This window comes from Chrysochloris asiatica, unplaced genomic scaffold (genome assembly GCF_000296735.1).
Source record: "Chrysochloris asiatica unplaced genomic scaffold, ChrAsi1.0 scaffold00181, whole genome shotgun sequence".
Lineage (NCBI taxonomy): Eukaryota > Metazoa > Chordata > Mammalia > Afrosoricida > Chrysochloridae > Chrysochloris > Chrysochloris asiatica.
The window spans coordinates 3568102-3593760 of record NW_006408699.1 but is presented as its reverse complement, the minus strand read 5'-3'; the positions used below and the strand labels follow the sequence as shown (position 1 = coordinate 3593760).

Below are 25659 nucleotides of genomic sequence, written 5' to 3'. Positions count from 1 at the left end.
GAACAGGTTGCTTGGGGGTACAGTACCCCATCCCATGCTCTTTGTTCTTGGTTAACTTAGCTTCAGCCTGACCCTCATCCACCCACACCCTGAGTTTGAGTCCCACGTCCCTCCAGGCGAGATACACTGTCATTGGCTTTGTTGTGGTTGCCATGCGCTCCCCAAATTCCTTCTCCTGCCAGCTGTGTCCAAATTTTGTAGACTTAGTGATGAACTAAACCCCCAAATGAAACCCACTGCCTCCTAATTGATGTAACTCACGGTGCCCCCATAGGACACAGTAGAATTGCTCCTTTGGGTGGCCAAGACTGCAGCCTCGGCTTCCTTCTGCAGAGTAGCTGATGGATTCGAACCCCCAGCCTTGTTTGTCAGCAGCCCAACATCTAACTCTTAGTAATCAGCTCTCAAAAAAAAAAAAGCAAAACTCAACACCATCGAGTCTATTCCAACTCTTAGCAACCCTGTATACGGTTCCCAAGGCTATAAATCTTTATGGGCACAGAAAGCCTCCTCATTCTCCTACAGAGCCACTGATGGGTTTGAACTGCAAACCTTGCCGTTAGCAGCAGTGCTTATCCTACCTTGCCACACTAGCACTCCACAACATAGTAGTCAACTGTGTTGTTGTTAAGTACTGTCAGGTCGGTTCTGACCCTATACAAGGTTTCAAAGGACTGGTTGGTGGATTTGAACCACCAACCTTGTGGTTAGCAGTCCAGTGCTGATTCTACAGACCCACACCAGGACTCCAGTAATCAACTAGGCATTCTAAAATAAAGAGCTGATATATGGGAAGAGATGCTGTTCAGAAGAATATAATCTAAAGGTATTACAAGCCCCCACCGTGGATTACAAAGCTGAAAGGAATTCTTAAACCAGAGGGTCTGTCTGGGTGGGCGCAGAGCACGCAGTTGGGAAGACAGTGGGAAGTGATGACTCTGAATGTTTCTTTCAGATTGTGAGGCTGCTGCTGGAATGTGGCTGTGATGTGAACTTGAGTGACAAGCAGGGACGGACGCCCCTCATGGTGGCCGCATGTGAAGGGCACTTGAGCACTGTGGAATTTCTCCTTTCAAAAGGTAGCCAGCACACAGGGCCCTGGCTGTATTTCTGTTGGATGGATGAAGAAAAGTTTTGACAGGCCCATTCAGTATTTTCTCAGTCACGTTTTAGGAATCTTTTTGTCATGGAAATTTTTGAACTTGCACAACAGTAGAGAGGTTATTAACTCTTTTACCTATTTATTACCTATCTGTCATGCTACCGCATACCTCTGACTCAGCATCAACATTGTGTTGTTGTTAGATGCTGTTGAGTCAGTTCCAGCTCATAGCAATCCTGTGTATGACTGCTCTCCGGCAGCCTCAGCCATGGCCATGTTGGACCCTGTTGCAACCAGTCCATCCATCCATCTCATTGGGGGGTGGGGGTTCCAAATTTTCAGTGATCCTCTACTTTACCAAACAAACATGATGTGCTTCTCCTCCTCCAAGGACTAGTCCCTCCTCATCCTTCTTTTTTATCAGTTGGCTTCAAATTGTACAGCACTGAATTGATACACTGTTAAAGCCAGGTATTTGTGACTCTGACATGGTTTGCTTCTTGGCTTTTTCTTAATTAGGTTTGCGGTTTGTGACCAGGCTTTTCTTTCAGGTGCTGACCTTTCTTCTCTGGACAAAGAAGGCCTGTCTGCACTAAGCTGGGCTTGTCTGAAAGGTCACAGAGCAGCGGTCCAGCATCTTGTTGAAGAAGGAGCCACAATAGACCAGACAGACAAGAACGGCCGCACCCCTTTGGACCTGGCAGCCTTCTATGGGGATGCCGAGACAGTAAGTACCAACAGATGCTCACTGTCCCCCAGCTGCGTGCCCAGAATGCACCAGGACTTGACAGTGCCCAGAGTGTGTGTCAGGCTGCGTCTAAGTGTGCTCAGTATGTACTTGTGTGTTGTGAGAGTTTACTCCTTTTCCTTTAATTCTGTGACATATACCCTGTTACAGGGCAGTAGGAAAGATTTTAGCAGAAAGTCATGACTATAAACTGCATGTGCTACTGAGACATACTTATCTGTGGCTTTATTTTCTTGTAGTAATCCATATAAATCTACTCTCTGTATAGATCATTTTAAGTCACTCTTACATGTGAGAAATAATCAAACAGTTGTCTTTCTTTGTAAGCAGTGCAGCGTTATCTGCCTGCCCACTGCTGTCGAGTTGATGCTGACTCACAGTTACCCTGTACGACAGCGAGAACTGTGCCTTAGTGCTTGCGAGACTGCCAGTCTTTATGGGAGCAAACAGTCTCAATGTTCTCCACAGTGCTGACCTTGGTGGTTACCAACCCAATGCTTAACCCACAGTACCAGTTGTCTATACATAGTATAAAATGCTTTGGGGACTGTCTGTATCTCTCAGAGAAATAGTCACTTGAGTTGTTGTTAGTTGCTGTTGAGTTGGTTGTGACTCATAGCAACCCTCTGCATAACAGAACAAAACCCTGCCTGGTCCTGCACCGTCCTCACAATTGTTGTTATGTTTGAGTCCATTGCTGCTGCTACTGGGCCAGTCAATCCCGTTGGGAGGTCTTCCTCTTTTTTACTGACACTTCACTTTACCAAGCATGATGCCCTTCTCCGGGGACTGGTCCCTCCTGATGTTGTTGCTAAGCGCCATCAAGTTGGTTCTGACTCATAGCAACCCTGTATAGAGTTTCTAAGGAGTGCTAGTAGGTTTGAGCCACCAGTCTTTTGGTTAGCAGTCCAGTGCTTATCCTACAGCACCACACCAGGACTCCCAGGTCCCTCTTGATAACATGTCCAAATAAGGATGAAGTCTGGCCATCCTGACTTCTAAGCAGCATTCTGGCTGTACTTCTCCCAATACAGATTTGTTGGTCTTCTGGCAGTCCGTGTTTAATATTCTTCTCCAACACCATAACTCAAATGCATCAGTTCTCCTGTGGTCTTCCTTATTCACCATCCAGCTTTTCACATGCCTTTGAGGCTATTGAAAATACTATAGCTTGCGTCAGGCTCACCCTAATCCCCAAACTGACAATTTTGTTCTTGAACACTTTAAAGAGATGTTGTACAGCATATTTTCCTAATGCAGTGCATCGTTTGATTTCTTGATTGCTGCGTCCATGAGTGTTAGTGGTTGATCCAAGCAAAATGAAGTCCTTGACAGCTCAATCTTTCTCCATTTACATATTATTATTTTTTGGTCCAGTGGTGAGGATTTTTGTTTTCTTTACATTGAGTTACAATTTATATTGAAGGTTGTTGTCTTTGATCTTCATCAGTAAGTATTTTCAGTCCTCTTTACTTCTAGCAAGCAAGGTTGAATCATCTGTGTATCGCAGATTGTTCATGAGTCTTCTTCCAATCCTGATGCCACATTCTTCTTCATATAATCTATCTTCTCAGATTATTTGCTCAGCATACAGATTGAATAAATATAGCAAAAAAAAAAAAAAAATACTAACAACCCTGACACACACCTTCCCCGATTTTAAACCAATCAGTATCTCCTTGTTCTGGTCTAACAACTGCCTCTTGGTCTATGTACAGGTTCCTCATAAGCACAGTTTAAGTGCTCTGGAAATCCCATTCTTCACCATTTTATCCATAGCTTGTCATGATACACACAGTGGAAAGCCTTTAATTAGTCGGTAGAGTTAGCATTGTTTTATAGTTTGTAAGTCTAATATGTAGAACAGCTGAAGAAGCAAATACTGTGCTTGCTGGAAGCTTTGCCCCTTGACAGACCTGTTGCCTACACTTCTGTTCCCTGGTAAAAGGCAGTTTAATGGTGCTCCTTTGTACTTCATGTCCATTTGCAGAAACAGATGTTTAATTCAGATCTCACATATACACAAATTTTTATTTTCCTGCTTATACCAAATCCCATAGTTTGTCAATATTAGGGAAAAGTGAAGGAATCTAGCTTTCTGCTATCACTTAGGAATTGCTGATGGACTAATAGAAAGCATGTCCTACCTTATGCATATACAAACTTACTGTGTCTGCAGGTAGAGTGAAAACTAAGTGCTCAACAAGGTCATTGTCCAGGGGACAGCTAGCCATCCTCACAGTCCCAGTATTCAGGGGTGGTTTTGTTAGGTTTTTTTTTTTTTTTTTTTTGTAAGCTTGGGAAATGAATTACGTTCACTTCCTTCTGGTCCAAGCCGCTAATCTCTGGTTCCGCTTGCTCTGCCCAGTCTTTATTGATCTGAGTGTTTCTGAAGTGCCCAATCTCCTGCCAATACATTGGGGCCTTTTACAGAATCTACCACCTAATTGACTGGAGATGAATAGATGACTTTTCTCATCTCTGTGGCCTTGGTATTGATGGAGAGACAGACAGATGGACAGGTCCGGCAGGTGTGCATACCCACACCGTGGCACGTGAGTGCTGAGAGCCTGCCTGCCTTCCTCTGTTTTGTCTCAGACTCCGTAACACAGTGGGGTTTAGCTATGGGACACAGCTCTTCCCTGTGTCATGTCAACTTAATTTCCATTCCAGCATCACCCGTGGCTGCAGGAGGAGAGCTGGCCAGCAGCCCTTGGATGGGAGGCTGAGGTGGGCCCCAGCTATGCTCCTGCCCAAGCTGCTCCTCAGGCCTCTGTCTTCCCTGTAGGTGCTGTACCTGGTGGAGAAGGGCGCTGTGATTGAACACGTGGACCACAGCGGCATGCGGCCTCTGGACAGAGCCATTGGCTGTCGAAACACATCTGTAGTGGTAGCACTGCTGAGAAAAGGAGCCAAATTAGGTCAGTGAATGTCACCTTTGTTCAGTGGGGTATGACGTTAGCTTTAGATTTTTCAGTATACTAGAGAGCTAAACACTTACCTGCCCCAGATTAAGAAGCAAATGTCAGCTGTTTGAATTTATTTTTTCTTTCTTTCTCAGGCTCATTTAACCTCCAAACCAAAAAAACCCATTGCTATTGAGTAGATTTCAAGTCATTAGCAACCCTGTAGGACAGGGTAGAACTGCCCTTTTCATTTTCCGAGACTATAAATCTTTACAGGAGCTAACAGCCTCATATTTCTCCTCAGGGACAGCTGGTGGGTTTGAACTGCTGACATTGTGGTTATGATCTCAGTGTGTAACCTTGTATGTTATTACGGCTGCTTAGTTTGCCACCGCCAATTTACCTGTTTTCATGACTCATAGTATTAATGGCAGTGTGAGTAGAGCCAGTCACCAGCTGCTATCAAGTCCATTCCACCTCATGGCCACCCCATGTGTGTTGCCATAGAACTTTGTTCCACAGGATTTTCAATAACTGTTTCGTGTATGTGTGTGTGTTTGTTTTTTTTGTAAATAGTTCATCAAGCCTTTCTTCCAAGGTGCCTCTGTGTTGGCTAAAACTGCCAGCCTTTTGGTTAGCAGCCAAGTACACTGACAGTTCCTAGGGTTTCCATCTGGGTAGAAAGCATAGGCTAATGTTGAAGAGAGTCTAGAGTTTCAAGGTGTTAGGAAGGCCCAGATACACACCCCAGAGAAATTAAACTAATCTCTGTGGGGTTGGGACCCAAGCATCAGTTGTTTTTAAAGCTTATGAGGTGATTCTAATGAACCCCTAAGGTTGAAATCCACTGTCTAGAGTAATCTTTCCAAGCTGGGTAGGCAAATATCCGCCCCAGCAGTTTACTGAAATATGTGATTTTACAAGATGGTATTACTTGAAGGTAATACATGTGTGGGTTTTGAGTATGGAGACTCTCCTTCTGTATGACTGGTTAAAGCATAAAACACTACTCAGAATGTGTTGAACTTTGAAATACAAGACATTTGACCAACAGTGGTTCTGGGAAAGAAAGTAGGATGAAGAGGATGATATCAGATCATCCTTTATAATGTGTGAAACTATTTTGATCATTTTCACATCTCAGCTTCTTTGATGCTGTTCCCACCCCTGAAAGTAGTAGTGTTGATAATGTATTTTACAGATAATGGAAGTTAAATGCTTTCCCCATCTTCATGAAGTTAGTACGTGACAGAGTTTTAGCCAGAGCAGCTTGGCTTCTGAATCCAGGTCTTAATCATTATCCACGTGGTGTCCCAGATGAAGAGGTCAGGATGTAGGCTGAACAAGGACATGAACATAGATGTGAGGAGGAAGCCTAGAGCCTGAAAAGTGGGAAGAAAGCAGAAGGACTAGAGCTGAGAAATCTCAAGGGTAGATTTTTAATGGTAGAATGCAAGAAGATACTAAGAACACAGAACTCGTTAGCTATCTGTGGAGATGGGTACTACCAGAAGTTAATGAGACGATCCTGAAGTTGGATTTAAATGATTCCTCCCAGAACCCCTATCAGCAGGGATGGGTCATGACTGCTGTGATGCCTTAGGCTCCCAAGACTTTTCACTTGAAGGACAGCCCTGAATCTATGCCAGACACTGTTCCCTTCCTAAGTGTCTGGTTCAGCATAAGACGGATGAGAAACTAAACCTTCTCACAGGTGTCCTGCCCCTTTGCCCCCCATTATACTTTCTGGAAACTAGAGAACTGCAAAAACTATGGTTGCCTCCAGCTGGGCTACCTCCTGTTTGTGATGGTTAGCGTGGGTGGTGCCCCAGGAGAATGGAACACCTTCCTACCAAGACCACTGAAGTACCCCAATGCATGTTTGTTTTGCAGGAAATGCTGCTTGGGCAATGGCTACTTCCAAACCTGATATTTTGATTATACTTTTACAAAAATTAATGGAAGAAGGAAATGTGATGTACAAAGTAAGTGGTTTCATTCTTTTCTTTGGCTCTGTCTGACCACAGCAGAGTGTTAGCATGGCATACACAAGACACAGCTGCTGCACAGAGCTACATGTTCCTTAATTTTCAGAGAAGTTTCAGGAGATGCTAACCTGGCCTCTGGCCGGGGTTATTTGCTATCATACTGGCAGAATTATAAAGGTAAAAAGCACTTCTCTTTGTTTGAGGACCATTAGTTCTGACAGAATCCTTGAGGCTGTAATTGTGGCCTAATGAATGAAGCCCATGTCATCAGGGCTAAGTCGCCTCTAGTTTAATTGGTGTATCATGTGGACTTCTTAGTTTTTCATGTTCCCTCTGACGACATTCAGAGGACAGCTCTGTGGCATGTGGTGATAAGACACCTGGGAAAGAGAACACCCAGGAGGTGTTTCCAGAAGCAAAAAACAAGTCTTCATTGTTATTTTTAATATTTGTGAACGTCTGACATGTTTTCACATAGTTGTCATGTGCAATACTCGGTTTATTTAGGAGACTGAGCTAGTCCTGCTTTTATTTCTTTCATTTTCCTTGGGAAATGGGATTATGATTTTTTTTTTTTTAACATACCAATAAAACTGACTAAATTTTCCAAAACTAGACATCACTTAGATCAGGGGTCAGCAGACTTTCTGCGAACGACCTGATAGTAAATATCTTAGGCACAGAGTCAGTCACAACTGCTCAGCCCTGCCACTGTAGCACAAAAGCAGCCATAGATAGTAATACCCATGTCCATGAATGGGTGTGGCGATGCGCCAGGGAGACGTTGTTGATTAAAACAGCCAGTGGGCCATATGTGACCTGTGCTGTGGGTCATAGTCTGTCACAGTCCTTCCAGGTCAGTGGTTAGACAGAATTTAAACTCCATTACATGAGGGAAACCCCAAAACGAAATGTTGACCACTTGAGTCCTTTTTTTCTGTGAAGCTGCTTAACCTGCTTTCTTTAGGCCCTCCCCTCCTTTTTCCTTTTCTTTTTTAATAACAAATAAATAGGCATATAGCATGACTCAGTAGGGCTCCTGGTTGGGAATCAGTTTGAAATTGAGTACAGAATGCATGTTGTTGTGTCTTTGAAGTGGTTTAATATGAATTTTGGTAGGCAATTATGTCAGAAATATCAAGCCATTTTCAACAGAATTCCTTCCTGCTGTGAGAGAGAACTGACTGAGCAAATGGATTTCTTTAGCCTTGAAAATGGCATGTGGTGCTGTTCTGATTTTTAGAGCCAGCACTTTAGGTCCTCTTAAAAGAAAAATCATTTTTCTTCAGCAAGCTCTAGGTTTATCCACAAGACTCTACTTGTCTTAGGAACGGCATCCTTTTTAAATCTGATTTCTGTTACACTTAGCATTAAATTATCTTTAGATGAGTGCTTACTCATAAAATAATTTTCAAAAATATAGAACCTCTTAGAGAGGATAAATTGATCCATTCACATGGAAAACTACTGGCTTGGCAGTGTACAGACAGATGTGTCTCCCTAAAGCAATCCCACTTGTTCCTGTGTGTAACCATATGAGGACAGTGGTGCTGAATGTGGTCAGACTGGTTAGTGTACAGTTCCTGGGTTGGCATTTATTCATTTGGATACATTCCATATGCTGTAATGGCTTTGTGGTGGGCAGAGGACACCCTCCCAGGCTTCTCAGGGCATGGAAGCCTACTCATCCTATTGTTGTGAAATGTCATTGAGTTAGTTCCAATTTATAGCCACCCTGTATAGAGTTTACAAGGAGTGGCTGGTGGGTTTGAACTACCAACTCTAAAAGTTAGCAGTCCAAATCTTTACAGTGAGGATCAATCCCACCCCCTCAATATACAGGGTAGACAGAGATGGGCAACTTGGACATTGGCTACCCAAAATGGGGGCTACAAAGGCAAGAAGCCATTGGCTTACAAGCTTTCAAGAGGGAACCTAGATCCAGAGGGCATGGAGAAAGGTAGAATCTCTTCTGAGTAGTATCCAATCTATCTTGTCGGGGCTGATGAAAGGAGATGGGGATAGCACTCATGTGGCACAATAGTGAATAATTACTATTGGGACTGACTGCGAGGGCTGGACGTGTAAAGGCAGACATTTTGTAGCAAAAGGAGGGGAGTGGTTGACTCTGCAGTCCAGGAGCGGAGGTCCCTGGGACCATCATGGGAGAAGATCAGAGAGTGCGGGACCCTATCCAGAGAAGCAGTGACACCAGAGATGGAGGCAGAGATGATGACGTGGAGAGATGGAACGGCTGGGGACTTTAGATCCAGAGAGGGAGAGGGGCTGTGTGCTGACGGCCAGGGGTCAGGTTTGCCGGTATACCCTTTGGTGGGTTGATGATGCACGGAGGGGATTGTGACCATGGCAATAAAATTATATACGATAGGATGAATGTAAAGCTAATGTTCTCTCATGTAAGCTATCACATAATTCACAATCAACCATTTATATATTAAAAAAAAGCAGTCCAGTGCTAAGCCCACAACACTGCACCAAGACTCTTTACTCATCCCAGAGCCTCTGAAAAAAGGATGTTTGATTTTTAAATCTTAGAAAGGGAAGATGAAAGAAGCCACCCAGAGGTACCAGTATGCCTTAAGGAAGTTTCCTCGAGAAGGATTCGGAGAGGACATGAGACCATTCAATGAATTAAGAGTTTCCCTCTATCTTAATTTGTCTCGCTGCCGAAGAAAAACAAACGTAAGCAGTGCTCTGTCATTTTATTTCCAGTCTGTTAGCAATAGAATGCTTTCTCAGTGGTCGGTGCCAGCCGTCCACACACCAAATCTTGTGACCCCTTATCTGTGTTGTTTGTACATTTATATGAGCGTGGCACATGGGAAGTGGCTTCGCTTGGATGAGTGTCGTTCCATGACTGTCCACTCCCCCGTCAAGATGCTGAATGAATGTGCTTGCCTCAGTGTCTGCCTTGCCTCGGTGATGAAAAGCAGATTGTTTCTCTACCTCTTCCTAATCGGATATTGCCAGCATTGTCATGAGATGCCTCTTCCCAGAGTCAGAAGGCAAGGGCATCATAAAGCTCAGCACAGATGTCTGTCCACCTGTCCTGTGTCTGCTCAGCGGATATGCCATTAACTAGTTACTGTAGGTGCTGCAGACTCCTATCTTCTTCCCTCTCTTCCTTTCGTCTCTCCTCTCCACTTCCTCCACGTCCTCTTACTTCATCCTCCCACCACCCAATCATTGATCTGCCGGCATTGTCCCGCATAGCCTGCCTTCCTGTGGTATTCTCTGAGATTCATCCTCACGGTGGGCTGCCTTCTGCCGCCTCTTGCATTCTTGTGGCTTGCTTTGATCATTGTCCTTCTTTTTTCTCCTGAATCACCCAGTATTGATTCTTCACTAGATCCTTCTCTTAAAAATCTTAACAGAACGCAATTATCGCTAAACTTGAAACAAAAACTCTTGAAATACTGAACTTGCCCCTTAATCCCTCTCCAGTTACATCCCAAGTGTCTACTACCTTTAGAACAAAATTCCTGTTAAAGAGCTATCTATAATCAGGTTTCAGTGTTTATTTTAACTCATGTATTTCAATATCAACACCAGGACTTTGGCATGGCAGAAGAATTTGCTTCCAAGGCTCTTGAATTGAAACCCAAGTCCTATGAAGCCTTTTATGCCAGGGCAAGAGCTAAGAGAAACAGCAGGTATGTGATAACTGTTCCTCTTCCCCACTCTAAGTCGGGACGTATTGCAACAGGAAGTGCCTGCATTACTCTGTGTTATTAGTGAAACTGCCAGCTAGAGCCATTCAGAGAAGTGGGATGGGGAGGGGGGAGAGGAAATAGTTGTATAAGAATCTTTAGCTAAAGGTACATGTTGCCAGGGGACGGTGAAGATAACAGAAGGAGGATTCAGAGGTCCAGTCGTACAAGCACATACAGAGCCCCGTGCTCTCTTTAAGGAGCAGCAAGGATCAGAGCCAAGTTACGCAGATCTGGGTTAGAATTTAGACTGACACTTAGCTGAAGGACTCTAGTTAAATGGGTCCTGGCTTTCCGCTACCTTTTCTTTCCTTTTAGCACAGTTATTTTATGAACAGTTATAACCAGAGCATGTCCATACATGGCTTGTAATTATTCTTTGTTTTAATATAAAGGCAGTTTGCGGCTGCTCTGGCTGACCTGCGGGAAGCTGTGAAACTCTGTCCCACCAATCAGGAAATCAAGAGGCTTCTGGCCCGTGTAGAAGAGGAATGCAAGCAACTCCCGAGGAGCCAGCAGCTCAAGCCGCAGTGCCCACCACCAGCCCTGCCCACTGATTCAGAGAATGAAGAGGACACCTCAGTCTCCGGATTAGATGATCACTTTCAGCTAGAAGAGGCCGAAGAGGACGTAATTTGTCCACAGGAAGAAGCCATTTCCCTGACTCCAAGGCCTCAGCCGTCCCCATCAGCCCCTTCCCCATATATCCGAAACCTTCAGGAAGGCCTACAGTCTAGAATAAGGCCAGCATCACCACAGAATAGGTCAGGACCCAGCAAGCCCCCAAGGGAGCCTGGAGCCCAGCCAGGGTTGGTTACACAGCCCACCAAGCAGGCACAGATAGTGAAAACCAGCCAGCACCTGGGTTCTGGACAGTCTGGCGTGAGAAACGGTGGCACAAAAATTCAGGTCTCTCCTCAGAATCCTCCCCCGAGTCCCATGCCAAGTAGAATCTCTGTCACTTCTGCTGGAAACCGAAACCAGCATTTGGAGGGAACAGGTACTTGTGCCCCGGGAGCTAGCACTGGCCCTTTTGGAGACCGGCTAGGTCCTGGTCACAATGTCCAGCTGCAGCGCAGTGACAGTGGCACCGCGTACCCTTTGCCAAGCAAGATAAAAACGGCAGAGAGACTTCTGTTGCATGCCTCTGTGGCCATGGATGTACCCCCTCCAAACCAAGGTGGGCCAGTTAGCTGCAGTGACACACGACACCCAGCTTCCCTCGCAAGCTCCATCTCTTCAGGTTCTCCATCTAGCAGCATAAAGATGTCAAGTTCAACCAGTAGTTTGACATCAAGCAGCAGCTTTTCAGATGGCTTCAAGGTTCAGGGACCAGATGCTCGAGTGAAAGACAAGGCTGTTAACCAGGTTCAGAGCGGTACAGGTGAGCACAGACCACGCAGTACTCCTTTCATGGGCATCATGGATAAGACGGCAAGGTTCCAGCAGCAAAGCAATCCTCCCAACCGCACCTGGCACTGTCAGGTCGCAGAGGGGCTACTGACAAACACATCTTCTGCAGCTGGTCTGCAGCCCTCAAACTCTGAGAAGCCCTCTTTCAAACCAGGAGGAGGATATAACAGCCAAGCCAAAATCAGTTCTGTTTCTACCCTGGGTGGAAGTGTCCACAATGGGGCACAGATGAAGGAACTAGATGAAAAGAAGTGCCAAATTCCAGCTCACTGTCCTGAGAGCAGGGCCAATAAGACTGTTTCTCATCCATATCAGGAAGGCATCTCCAGACAACAGCCTCACAGCAGCAGTGAAGCCCACAGGAGTCACCTCACGTCAGCGAAACCAAAGCGATCATTCATAGAGTCAAATGTGTGAGCCTTAACAGAGACCTATTTACCACATTTGGAAAACAGTGTGTTGGCTCCTGGTGGTAAATCATCACTAAATTTTTTTGTGTGTTTTTTTTTTTTTTTTAAATCAGGAAAATGATTTTTAGCCATATTTTTTCCCCCTTTGTGGGCTGGGAATCTGATGCCATTGATATTGTGAAAACTTGGGATAAGTGTCTTTAATAATAAATAGCTCCAAGTCACCATTCATGAGAACGCTGACCAGAATGATACAAATTATTATCAAGTACAGTTAACTAGCTATGCCTATCAAGTTAAAAATTAAAGAAAGCCAAGAAGATATTAACGCATGCTTTTCTCTTAAGAAACGATTTGGTTTTTATCACTTTCTCTTCACTTTGCTGTTTGGTAAAACTCACAATATTTACTTAGAGAATATAAATGTCTGTTGCTAAAGAATGATACGTTTCACTATAATATCCAAATGATACATTCTGGAAAAGGTCGAAATTTCAGGTTATAGTTCCATTGAGTCAAAAAAAGCAATTAAATATAAATACATATTTTGAATTAAGACCTGGTTTCTAGGTGAATATAGGTGTGACTATGAAAGTAATATAGCTCTGTTTTGTTTTGTTTTGAATTTCTAAAGCAAAATACAGAAACCCCCCAAATATTATTCCCTCCCGTAGCAGTTCTCCTATGTGGACTAAACACTTATTTCAGTGTTAAGGTTCTTATTCAAAATATTTTTATAGCACCTTTTATGAAGTACATTCATCCTTCAAGGTGTTTTGGATCATTGGAAATAGGATAAGACATTTGGAATCAAGATTAGTGGTCAGGTTGGATCTGTGCCCAAATACTAAGAGCAGCATTTCTTAATGGCACCTGTAAGTTAGTTGTCAACTGGTTCCAAACTCGCTTTTTGTAGTAACACTCCTGGAACAAGACTTCCAAGGTCTTTAAGGATGGTATTTTATTCGGATACTTTAGGGCTGGTTGGTTGTTGCTTTGGTTTTGTTGTATAATCTCATGACTTTGTAGCCACATGTTGTACATATTAAATAATCAAGTTTTTTTCCCAACTTGTAAATATTACTGTTTCAAACTAGTTAATCTTAAAAGAAAAATCATCATATATTTGCATGTTGTTTGTAAGCTTCATCCATCAGGTTATTGCACTGAATGACACATTATTATGGCATGTTAACAGTATACCAGTAACGGCACTTTATTGCTTTTATATGAACACCTCTGAGGTGCAGCATAAGTCCAAACTGATGTATTATTATTCACTTGTAAAGATAAGGTACAGGAATGAACCTTGGTTTAAAGGTATTTTTATATGAAACTGGTTTGTTATTGGAGAATGTTAAGATGCTAGTTTAAGAGAGATGGGAGTGTACTTGTTTTATATGTTGGGATGTGAGATTTATTTTCTAGAATTGTGGAGAAGGAAGTTCTATATTTACAGACTGTTTTAAAAATGAGTCGTCATAATGCAGCTCCTGGGAGCACCCTTAGTGTTTTGTATGAATAGTAATTTTCTGGTGTCATTCTTCAACATTTGTTCCTGTGTACAGAGTACTTTGTACAAATAGCTTTATCATTTTTTATAAGTTTTTAATGAGTTCTACATATAACTATTATGGCTTATTTATTATTTTCTTTAGTATTTGTGAAAGTCTTATTCTTTGACGTAGTTTTGTTTCTGCACAACTACTGTACTTTTCCATATGGAATAAAGACTATTAATAGAACTCATTTTGCATTAAATAAAACAATGGGTAAAATAGAGAATATTGGTATACAACTATCTGTTTTGCTTGAATTCTAGGTGATCCTGTTAGCCTAAATACTGAAATGCATTATTTTTGTAACAATAATACTACCATAGGCATAGCATATTTCATTTTATTATATAATAATTTCAGAATAAGGGTGACAGTATCTAGAAATTCCAAAATATTCAAGGGTCAGAATTAGTCTTTTTGTCTAAAACAAGTTATTCATGAGGGAAAATAATATTTAATACCATATAGTTTTCCTTTATCTGTTCAAATACATTTTAGAGTCTGTTTTTTTACAACTCTCCATTTTGGCAATATGCCCAACTGTGTATATGACAGGTTATTCTCTAGGCATCCTGGTGTGGCGCTGTGGGTTAATATACCAGACTGCAAAGCCATTTGAACTGCAAGGTTGGTGGTTCAAATTCACCAGCAGCTGCTCCTCGGAAACCCTATACAGGGTCACTATGGTTCGGAATCGACTTGACAGCACCTCACAACAACAACATTCTCTAGCAGATTTATGTTCAAGCTGAAAGTGTTTGTCTCTATATACACATAATTCAAAGACTTGCACTTGGTGCCTAATGTAAAGATGGGCACTTTGAACCCAGCCAGCAGCGCTACGGTGTGAACGCCTGGCAGGTCTGCCTTTGTAAAGGGGCGCACTATATGCTCTGTCACACGTGGGTTTGCCACGAGTCAGAATCAAGTCAGCAGTAGTGGGATTTTTGTTTTTTAAATTAGGAAAATAAGAAGCTACATTATATTGTAATAAAAATATGATTTAGAACCTTAGGCCTAAGTGTAGTCCTTGATACTAAAAACAAAACAAAAAACTTGGCTCATCCAGACTCAAAACTGCCCCACCGGGCTTCTAAGGTTGTAACCTTTACAGACGCAGACTCTCACAGCTTTCTCCTGGGGAGCAGCTGGTGGGTTTGAACTTCGTACTTTTTGGTTGGCAGCTGGGCACTAAACCATTATATCACCAGATATCTTTTTCCCTGATATTCCTTCAGGTTATTGCTGCTTCAATCCTTCTTTAAGGTATGTATTTAAATTAAATGGTAAAATCTTTTCTCTTTTTTTTTTTTTTTTTTTAACTTGGCAGGAAAGAAAAAAATGGTGGCTAATAGGTAATTCTTGTCATTGGATGACTTTTCCTCAAATGCAACTAGTGTGACTTTTACTACTGTGTGCTAAATTATTTTGATATATTCTCAGTAAAGGTAAGATATATATATTTTTAATCTTGTTAACAATTTTGTTTGGAGATTTTTGTGGTAGGTGTGCTTTCTCCTTTCTGCTCGAAGTTTGTAAAACATAGGAAAATACTGACTAAATAATATGAATATGTACATTTATAGTTCCCTCTAATTTCTAAGGAAGTTAACAATAAGGAGGACCTTCAGTGAGATGAACTGGCAAAGTTGCAGCATCAGTGTGCTCAAGCGTGACAGCAATTGTGAGGTTGACCCAGGACCAGGCAGTGTTTTTTTGTTGTTGTTGTGCATAGGGTCGCCATGAGTCAGTACTGACGATTTGGAGTCCTGATGTGGCGCTGTGGATTAATGCTCTGGACTGCAAGATGACTTTGAACCACAAGGTCAGTGGTTTAAGCTCAGCAGCCGCTCTTCAATCCTATACAAGGTCACTATGAGTTGGTACTAACTCAACAGCACTAACAACAACATTTGGGTTTATTTGTTAAGTGCTGTTGAGTCAGTTCCAACCCATAGTGACCCTGTATAGGGTTTCCAAGGAATGACTGATGAGCTTGAATCGCCGACCTTGTGGTTCAAACTGACTTTGCAGAGCAGCGCATTAACCCACAGTGCCACATGACACATATTCAACAAATGTGCTATCACCCATTCTGTGCTAGAAGGTGCATTAGACCATGGATGACCCAGATACTGTGAGGTTTGGTTCCTTTAGTTCTAACAAGCTATTACACTAATAGCATCTGCTTTGGTAAACAAATTACTGGTAGGAGGAGGAGAGAGAGAGTGTGTTAGCAATCTGTAGCACCTCAGTTTCCTGTCCTTGACTTTTTTTTCAAGTGACTGTTTGTCAGGATGCTGTATTAGGCTACTGTATGTGAATGTCTGTGTGCACAGTCTCCAGCTTTGGATAACAGGGTGAGAACTTTAAGACTTCTAAAGGGAGCAAAGTCAGCCTGACTTTTTCATGGTCATTTATTCCAGCTAACTTGTACCTAGACTTGTTATTGCTATTCATAGCAACCCTGTCTCTATAATTATTTTGTTACAAATTAAATTTTCTTGAGAAGGATTCCAAGGAGTTAGGAAATGACTTCACTACATGTCTGTTACATGGTAAGACCATTACAATCTTTGGTTGTCATGGGACATGACATGTCAAATGAGAATAAGCTTGGGCACTACAATCTAAAGTCCAAGTAAAACTTTATTTCTATATTTGTATACAACTTAAGAATTTTTTACAAGTACAAAAAAAGGCTTTTATAAAATACAATTTAGTCCATATATTTTAAAGAATGAAAATTGATAGTAACTTGCACAGTTAACTAAACTGAAGAAAATTTCCTTTCTCCTCTTGTGTCTTAATAATGTCTAATACTTACCTTTAAATTGTTCAAATGAAATCATGGAAAAATACAAACACTATATACAGTGTAGTAGAAACACAATTTTATTTTTGATTTGTCTCCAGCCATCGGTTGATAGCCATTTTCAGGGTCCTGTTTGGTGTCAGTACCATTGAAGGGAGAATAAGGTTTGTCATGGGGCTTGTGCGTTTCTTTTTACCAATCCAGTTTTCAATTGCTTCTTTTTCATATGAATAGCCATCTAAAACAACAACAACAAAAAAACAACAACGAACACCATTGTAAGATGTAAGAAAGAAAAGTTAGGGTTACTAAAATAAGATGAGTATAAAAATTTCATTGTCAAGGCCTTCATTGTGTTTTAAGAGGTACTCTTGTTAAAAAACTAAAAAACCAACCACTGCTGTTAAGTTGATTCCCATTCATAGCTACCCACAGGGCAGAGTAAAACTTCACAGGGTTTCCAAACTGTAAATCTGTTTGGAAGCTGATTACCACATCTTTCTTCCTCAGAACGGCTGGTGAGGTCAAACCACTGACTTTTGGGTTAGCAACCAGCCTTTCTGGTTAGCAACTGGGCATTTTATCAGCCCTCCTCTTGTCCAAGGGAGAAAGATGAGGCTTTATCTACTCCTGTAAAGATTTACTGCCTCAAAAATCTTATACATGGTCACTGTGAGTTACAAATGACTCCATGGCACACAAGTGAAATCACCTCTGTCTTGTACCACTACTCCCAAAACCTCCCGCGCATCCCCTACAATTCTACCCTCTGAGAAGCATTAAGACTGGATTGTCTATGAAGCACAAATTGTCTAGAACATTGTCATTATAAATCTTTAATACTTTTTGCAATTCCTTTTGAACCAGGAATTCAGATGTAATTGAAGGGGAAGGTGCTGGGTAGAGTGATTCTGAAGATAGACTGACTGGTGCCTTAATAGAGGAGTCAACAGCATTACAAATTGCTTAGCAAAACTTTGCAAAATAGATTATCCAGTGATTTCACCCACTGAGGGCTTTATGATAGGGGTGGAGATAACCCCATAGCTACTTTTTTGTATATATATTACACTCCGTTCCCCACAACAAGGTAGCCACTGGATGGATGCCCATCCCCATCATAAAGCCCTCTACTATATATGGAGTCCTGGTGTAGCGCTGTAGAATACGCATTGAATCGCATAGTCAATGATTCAAACTCACCAGCTGCTCCTTGGGAACCTTATACAGAGTTGCTATTAATCAGAACCAACTCGACAGCACTTACTACAGCAATATACACACACATATACACACTCTTGAGAGTCTTTCAAAAAATTCATGGAAAAATGAAATTTTGCCACTATTTTTTGAGGTCCTTTTATAAATATATACACACACACAAAATATTGGTCATTTCAGCATTTTCACATTGTCATATGCAGCCACTAGCACTGTGACTAAAGTAGCTGGCTGCAGTTCTTGGATGATTGTTTGCCTTTATACATGTTGTTTGTGTTGTCTAGATTGGCATTTTTGCTTAACTTTCATTTTTATATTTGTGGGTGTTTTTGGTTAAAGTGAAAATTTTGGTTCCTAATTACATTATTTGCTTTAAAATGCATATTAATTATTTCGAAATAACAATGCTAACATATTGCTTAACGAAGACTAAAGATTTCTCGGTGGTTCTTTCTAACATCATGATACATCAACTAGGATATCTAATTGAAATACTATATGAAAATCATTTGAAAAGAAAAATCTGATTCTGTTTGTCAACTTGCTGTATACTGTTTGATTCACTTCCCTTTTTATCCCCCTAATTTTTAGGGATTGGTTTGTTTTGCTTTGTGTTTAAAATATGAGGGAGGTTCAAAAAGTTTGTGGAAAAATTCCGTTATCTTTTCATTCCATTTGTCCATGAGTTCTTGAGTCCACCTTGTATATATGGTTTCAAAGTAAAAAACAGAACTATAAGGAAAGGGCTACTTCAGACAGGTTCAGTCTGTCTGCATCCTTTCCCTATCCCTTCCCTTCCCATTTAGCTGACCGTTTATATTTTTGTTTTATCCTTTCACTTCTCTCTGAAAGTACAAGCAAATGCACACACACATGTTCCTTCTTATATAATAGCTAGCATACGTTATGCTCTTTATTTCCCCATTCCCTCCCTTTGCCTTTTTTTGTTATTAACAGCACTCTCCTCTACTGTATGGAAGGAAATCTGTGTTGTTACTAATCTTTGCCTTTTATAAATAGTGCTACAGCAGTTTTGTGCACGTGTTACTTGTATCCAGAATTTAAGATTGCTATTGTGAAGAGTGGACTTCTGGTTTGGCACTGTGCGATCAGCACTGGACTGCTAACCATAGGTCGGCAGTTCAAACCCACTAGCTGCTCCTCAGAAGCCCTATACAGGGTCGCTGTAAGTCAGAACTAATTCAACACCAACAACATAGTGAATAATAAACCAGTGGTATAGTATATCAGGTCATCGGTTTGTTTTTGGTTTTTTTTTTCTTGTGAGCTAATTATTCATATTTTTGCTGCTAGTTTTCCCGTTCATCATGGTTTAAAATTTTTTCCTGGTTCCCAGATTATGAAGGAATTCACCTGTAATGTCTTCTGAGACTTGTGAGGTTTCATCTTCTGTTAAGATCTTTCATTTGGGATCTTTTTTTTTTTTACCCCTTCACCCAAGTTACCATGTGTCTTCCCTATAGCTACTGACTTACATGACCTCACCCTACCTCCCAGGAGTGATTTGCCACGAATCTTAATGTACAGTATGAGGAATGGATCCAATTTTGTCTTTTTCCACATGGCTATTTGTCATAATACCATTTGCTTAAAATTATTTTTCCCACTGATCTGAAGCTCCATTTTTATTACCATTTTTATTACTCACTAATTTCCAAAGGCATGTGGGTAAGTTCTGTACTTTTAAAGTCGTATTCTATTGTTCTGTTTGTATACCAGGATCATGTTGTTTTATTTACATAAAGCATTTTAAGTTTTAAACTGTGGCAGGATTAGTGACCCTCCTCACTGTTCTTTATTTCCAGAGGTATTTATTTCATTATCCTCTTTAAACTTCTTTTTGTTTACAGTCACATATACACACAGAGGCTGTTGATTCCTCTTTGGTTTTATAATATGCTAATTTACTAATTATTCATGGCTTGTATTTGTTTTCCTAGGGATTCCTTTGGGTTTTCCAGTGTAAAATTATATCATCTTCAGATAGAATTTGCTGTTCCTTTTAAAATGGTCATGCCATCTTATGTTTTGGCCTAATTTTGTTGGTTAATATCTGTAAAACCAGTAAACCAGTTTACAGTATTGGAGACAGCAAGCACCAGTCTTGTTTCTGACCTTCGTGGGATTGCTTATGGTGCTGGTGGGCTTTTTGATGCTGGTGATGTTTCTTCTTAAAACATTTAAAGTATCCATTTTTCTTTAAACAATCAAAAATGGTTGTTGGATTTGGTCACTTATGTCCTTAGCATATACAGATGCTCCCATGTGCAGATTGGTCTAAGTTACTGTCTCTCAGCACCAAACCCATACATGATGCTGGGATTGATTCTGCAGACTACATTTCTGTTTTGCTAGCTAGCTCTGCCCTTAGATCCCTGTAGAGGGCTGTTGGAAATTAGGGTGAGGGTACCTGCTAGTCCTGTCCCTAGCCATAGTCCTTCACTAGGGTAGTTGTTTACTTGCTTCATTGTTGGTATCCCCACAGTCAGTCTTAGACTTCAAAGGTACTCGCACCAACCAGTTAACTTTCCATCCTCACAGGTCTGAGTCCTCATAGACTTTGTTCCTCCAGCTCTAGATGTGGTGTTGCTGTCGACAAATACTTAATGTCACCTGTCATTGACTTTTCCTTTTTAGTTGAGATATAATTCCAACACCATTGAGATCACTTTATAGAGTTCAGTGGTTCTTTATATATTCAGAGTTGTATAATCACCCCTAATTTCAGAACATTTTTATTTCTTATACACATATATCCTAAATCCCTGGCAGCCATTATCTTTGTTCTGTCTCTTTGGATTTCCCTATTTGGTGCTATAGGATAAGCACTGGACTGCAACTGCAAGGTCAGCAGGACAGACCCACCAGGTGTTCCACTAGAGAACGATGATGCTTTTTTTTCTCCCATAAAGACTTACAGCCTGGGAAACCCAATACAGGGTCGCCATGATTTGGAATCAACTCAGTCACAGTGAGTTCAGTTTTTTGGCTTTTGAGTACGTACTGTAGAAAAAATCAGATGTGGCCTTTGTGTATGTTATCAATAGATTATTTCCTTTTTTTACTGGTAGCGTAGTGGGTATGATCGGGCTGTGAACCGCAAGGTCAGCAGTTAGAAACTACCAGCTGTTCTGCGGGAGAAAGATGAGGCTTTCTGCTCCCGTAAGGATTTACAGCCTCGGAAACCCTGTACAGGGTCGCTAAGAGTCGGAATCAACTCCACGGCACATAACAACAACATCTGAATACTACTTCCATTGTATGGATACCAAAAATCTTTCTTTGGATGATCTATTAAAATCCTTGACTCATTTTTTTTATTTAACTGGTTTAGTTATAAAGTTGTTTATATATTTTGGATACTAGATGTTCGTCAGATCCTATTTGCAAATATTTTCTCTAGTTTGGGGGTTACGTTTTCACTTTCTTGATAGTGTCTTAAGTCAAATGTGTTTCTTTGGTTGCTTTTGTTACTGATGGCACCAACTGTCCCTCTCACGGCACTCTCCACTCAAGCTGGGATCAGTATTTCACTCAGTTATGGGGTTTTTTGGAGAATTAACAGGTTACATACAGTGCAGGACCAGAATACAGTTCTTCAGTCAGGATAGTGTCTTCTCTGCTCTGCCTGCAGGCAGGCCTCTTCTTTGCCCTCTTGGGCAATATTACAAAGCTCTTTTAGCACTGGTGCTAAATGTCCAAAGGGCACTACACTTCACTATAAAACCTCAGCCTGCATCAACAACTAATAAGCTTCCCATTTAAAGGCACAGAGGCACCCCATTCCACAAGTCATCTTTTACTTGCTGTATGAGCTGGGAAACCCACGTCCCTGTTTGATGTGTTGACTCTAGATTGAGCTGCTGCCATTCCTCGACTATTCCAGGGTCATACCTTTCTGTTCCTGAGTTAAGGCGTTTCAATGTACAGGGATCTCGAGGTTCAACAGATGCATTCCATCCTGGCAGCTCTTCCTGAATGGTAATGAAATCCCCCTATTTCTACTTTTAAAACCCAACAGGATGATAACATTGTAAAAACGTGTAAATCTAAGTTAATCACAGTATACCCTGTTAAACCATATCATCATCCTATCAGCGTCTTCCCTTGGGTACCTTTTCTTACTGAGACTCATCAGAAGAAAAAAAGAGTCATTTGGTGGGAGTTTACAAGACTGGCTAGAGGAGACACTAAATTCACTGTGCTATAATATCATATTGTCAAATCCTGAATCTTGAAGATCTGTGCCTATGCATTTTTCTAAAAAGCTGTATCATATAATTTTGTCTTTAACCCATATAGAGTTCATTCTTATGGAAAAAGTTGTTGACCGTATACACATCAATTTTGTGTATTTCTGGCCTCTCCATGGCTGCGAACCTTAAGGTCAGCGGTTCGAAATTACCAGCTGCTCCGCGGGAGAAAGATGAGGCTTTCTACTCCCGTAAGGATTTACACCCTCCGAAACCCTGTACAGGGTCACTATGGGTCAGAACCGACTCGACGGCACTTAACAACAACAACAACCATTCTATTCCAGTGACGTACGTTGACCGATAATATATAATATCGTTGATGTTGTTAAGTACCATGGAGTCTGTTCTAACTCATAGTGACCCTGCACAGGGTTTCTGAGGCTGCAAATCTTTACAGGAGCAGAAAGCCTCATCTGTCTCCTGCGGAACAGCTGATACGTGTGTGTGTGTATACGTATATACATATATAATTGTCTTTCCTTTTGCCATAACCATACTGACTTCAAGTTTTATAGAAGTTTTTAAAATGGGAAGTGGAAGTCTTCCAATTTTCTTTTTCAAGATTGTTTTAGCTACTCAGGGTTTCTTACATGGAACACTTCTGTAAAAAAGGCAGTTGAAATTCTGATAGGAATCTCACAGACATGGTGCATCAACATGGAGAGTACTATCACTGTTCTGTTAAGTCATCCACTCCATGATTTATTATTTTAGTTTATTTCTAACTCATAGCAATCATGTAGGACAGTATAGAAATGCCCAGAGTTTCCTAGGTGATAAATCTTCCTTGTGCTGCCAGGGTTCCTGAACTGCAGTGATAGCACACATTAGGGTGATTATGGAGTGGGTCAAATTGTAACTTTCAGTTTAACATCTCTATGTATATCAAAATACCTAAATGGTTTTGGTTTCATTCACTGTACTCTTTATGTTTCTGTTGTGAGGTGACATCGAGTCAGTCCCGACTCATAGCGACCCTATGAAACACTGCCCGATCCTGGGCCAACCTCACTATTTGTTATCACGCTTGAGCCCACTGGGGTCTTCCTCTTTTTCTCCGGCCCTCTACCTTAACAAACATCACAATATGATGGAATCCTGAAGTGGTGCAGTACTATAAAAGCACTGGACTGCTAACCATAAAGTCTGCAGTTCAAACCCACCAGCAGCTCCTCAGAAACCCTGGGAGGGGGTGGTCACTATGAGTTAGAACCTACTCAGTGGCACTTTGAGTCAGTTATGACCCACAGTGACTGGTGAGCTCGAACTGGCAACCTTACAGTACAAACTAACTTTGCAGTCAATCGCATTAGCCCGCAGCAAAACACCAAGATAGTTATTATTTGCTAATATTGAGCACCAGCCTCTCCTAGGAAACCCTATATACAAGGTTGCTATGATTCAGAACTGACTCGATGACACAACTCAAAAACAATATTGAGCAAATCTTCCATTCCTGGAATTAACTCATTTTGAACATGACATACGTAATGTTCTACTGGATTCTATTGTTTTTGAAACTCTGAATGGCTCTTCAGCAGTGATGGTGTTGAAATTCCAACATACTCTTATACTAATGCTGTATTCTAAAAGATGTGTTTTCTACTGTGAGAATTCAGAGTTTGATACACTACTTACTCATTTTCATCTACCTTCATCTGCTTTGGAGTTAGAAATATGTACGATCAAGTCTATTGTGCTGTCTTTCTCCTTGTATTTCTCCATTTGGGACTACAGAGCTCATGACAGTGATCTTTATTGAGAACTGTGGTTATTAATATTACTAGTAGAAGGAGTGACAAACTACTTGTGAATATTTAGTCACTGAAAACCTTATGAATAGCAGAGTAACACTGTCAGATATAGTGCCGGAAAATGAGCCCCTCAGGTTGGAAAGCACTCAAAATGCAACTAGGAAGAGCTACCTCCTCAAAGTAGAGTGGACCGTGATGACGCGAATGGAGTAAAGCCCATGGGAGAAAAGCCCGCAGAACCTTCATTTGCTGATGGGGCACAACTTAAAATGAAGAGAAACAGCTGTAAACATCCACTGAAAATCAGAACATGGAATTGTACGAAGTATGAATCTGGGAGAAATGGAATGCATTAATGAGCTGAAATGGACTGGGATTGGCCATTTTGAATCTGACAACCACAAGGTTTACTACGCTGGGATGACAAATTGAAGAGGAATGGTGTTGCAGTCATTGTCAAAAAGAACATACCCAGATCAGTCATGAGATACAATCCTGTTTGTGATAGGAAAATATCCATGCACCTACAAAGACCATTTAATACCATTACTATTCAAATTTACGCACCAACCACTAAAGCCAGTGAGGATGAAATAGAAGACTTCTACCAACTTCTTCAATCTGAAATCAATCAAACATGCAATCAAGATGTATTGATCATTACTGGTGATTGGAACACAAAGGTTGGGAGCAAAAAGGAAGGATCAGTAGTTGGAAAACATGGCCTTGGTGATAGAAATTATGCTGGAGAACGCATGATAGAATTCTGCAAAATCAATGATTTGTTCATTTCAAATACCTTCTTTAGACAGCATAAGAGACGACTATACCACATGGCCCTCACCAGATGGAAAACATAGAAATCAAATTGACTACATCTGTGGAAAGAGACGATGGAAAACTCCGTATCATCAGTGAAAACAAGGCCAGGGGCAGACTGTATAGAACAGACCATCAATTACTCATATGCAAATTCAAACTGAAGCTGAAGAAAATTAAAATATGACCTTGAATATAATCCACCTGAATTTAGAGATCATCTGAAGAACACATTTGATACATTAAACACTAAAGACTGAAGACCAGAAGAGTTGTGGGATGACATCAAGAACATCATACAGGAAGAAAGCCAAAAGATCATTGAGAAGACAAGAAGAAAAAGGCCAAAATTGATGTCAGAAGAGACACTGAAGCTTGCTATCCAGAGTACAGATGCTCAAGCAAATAGAAGACATGAGGAGGTCCAAGACCTGAACAGAAAATTTCAAAGATCAGCTCAAGCAGATAAAGCCAAATATTACAAACAAAATGTGCAAAGAGATCTGAAATCAGAAAACCATCTCAAGCTGGGGGAACTGAAGAAAAAATTCAAGCCTCGACCTTCATTCTTGAAAGTTTCTCTGGGCAAATTATTGAATGATGCAGGAAGAAGCATCAAGAGAAGATTGAAGGAAATTATTAATGTTCAACCGTTTCAAGAGGTAGCATATGATAAAGAGCCAATGATACTGAAGGAGGAGGAAGTCAAAGGTGCATTGAAGGAACTGGTGAAAGAACACAGCACCAGGAATTGATGGAATAAAAATTGAAGTCTTTCTTGAAAGTCAGGCAGCACAGGAGGCATTCACTCATCTCTGCCAAGAAATTTAGAAGACAACTATCTGGCCGACTGATTGGAAGAGATCAATATTTGTGCCCATTTGTGATCCAAAGGGAGGTGACCCAATGGAATACA

At 41.2% G+C, this 25659-nt stretch overlaps 2 protein-coding genes across 3 annotated transcripts in view; one reads left to right on the top strand and one right to left on the bottom strand.

The window, feature by feature from the left end:
• The window catches only part of TANC1 (tetratricopeptide repeat, ankyrin repeat and coiled-coil containing 1), a 157630-nt gene extending 145325 nt beyond the window's left edge, over nucleotides 1–12305 (top strand). Inside the window, exons 19-25 of the mRNA XM_006872044.1 lie at nucleotides 956–1079; nucleotides 1654–1829; nucleotides 4639–4771; nucleotides 6650–6741; nucleotides 9301–9447; nucleotides 10318–10418; nucleotides 10871–12305. Coding sequence (XP_006872106.1) covers nucleotides 956–1079; nucleotides 1654–1829; nucleotides 4639–4771; nucleotides 6650–6741; nucleotides 9301–9447; nucleotides 10318–10418; nucleotides 10871–12305 — 2208 coding nt within the window. The remainder of the gene's footprint in view (nucleotides 1–955; nucleotides 1080–1653; nucleotides 1830–4638; nucleotides 4772–6649; nucleotides 6742–9300; nucleotides 9448–10317; nucleotides 10419–10870) is intronic.
• A 4191-nt stretch (nucleotides 12306–16496) lies between these two features.
• Nucleotides 16497–25659, bottom strand: part of WDSUB1 (WD repeat, sterile alpha motif and U-box domain containing 1) — an 85376-nt gene continuing 76213 nt past the window's right edge. For both annotated transcript variants that reach the window (XM_006872030.1, XM_006872031.1), the window contains one exon: nucleotides 16497–16910. In XM_006872030.1, the coding sequence (XP_006872092.1) occupies nucleotides 16753–16910 (158 nt within the window). In that variant the 3' untranslated portion in view covers nucleotides 16497–16752. The remainder of the gene's footprint in view (nucleotides 16911–25659) is intronic.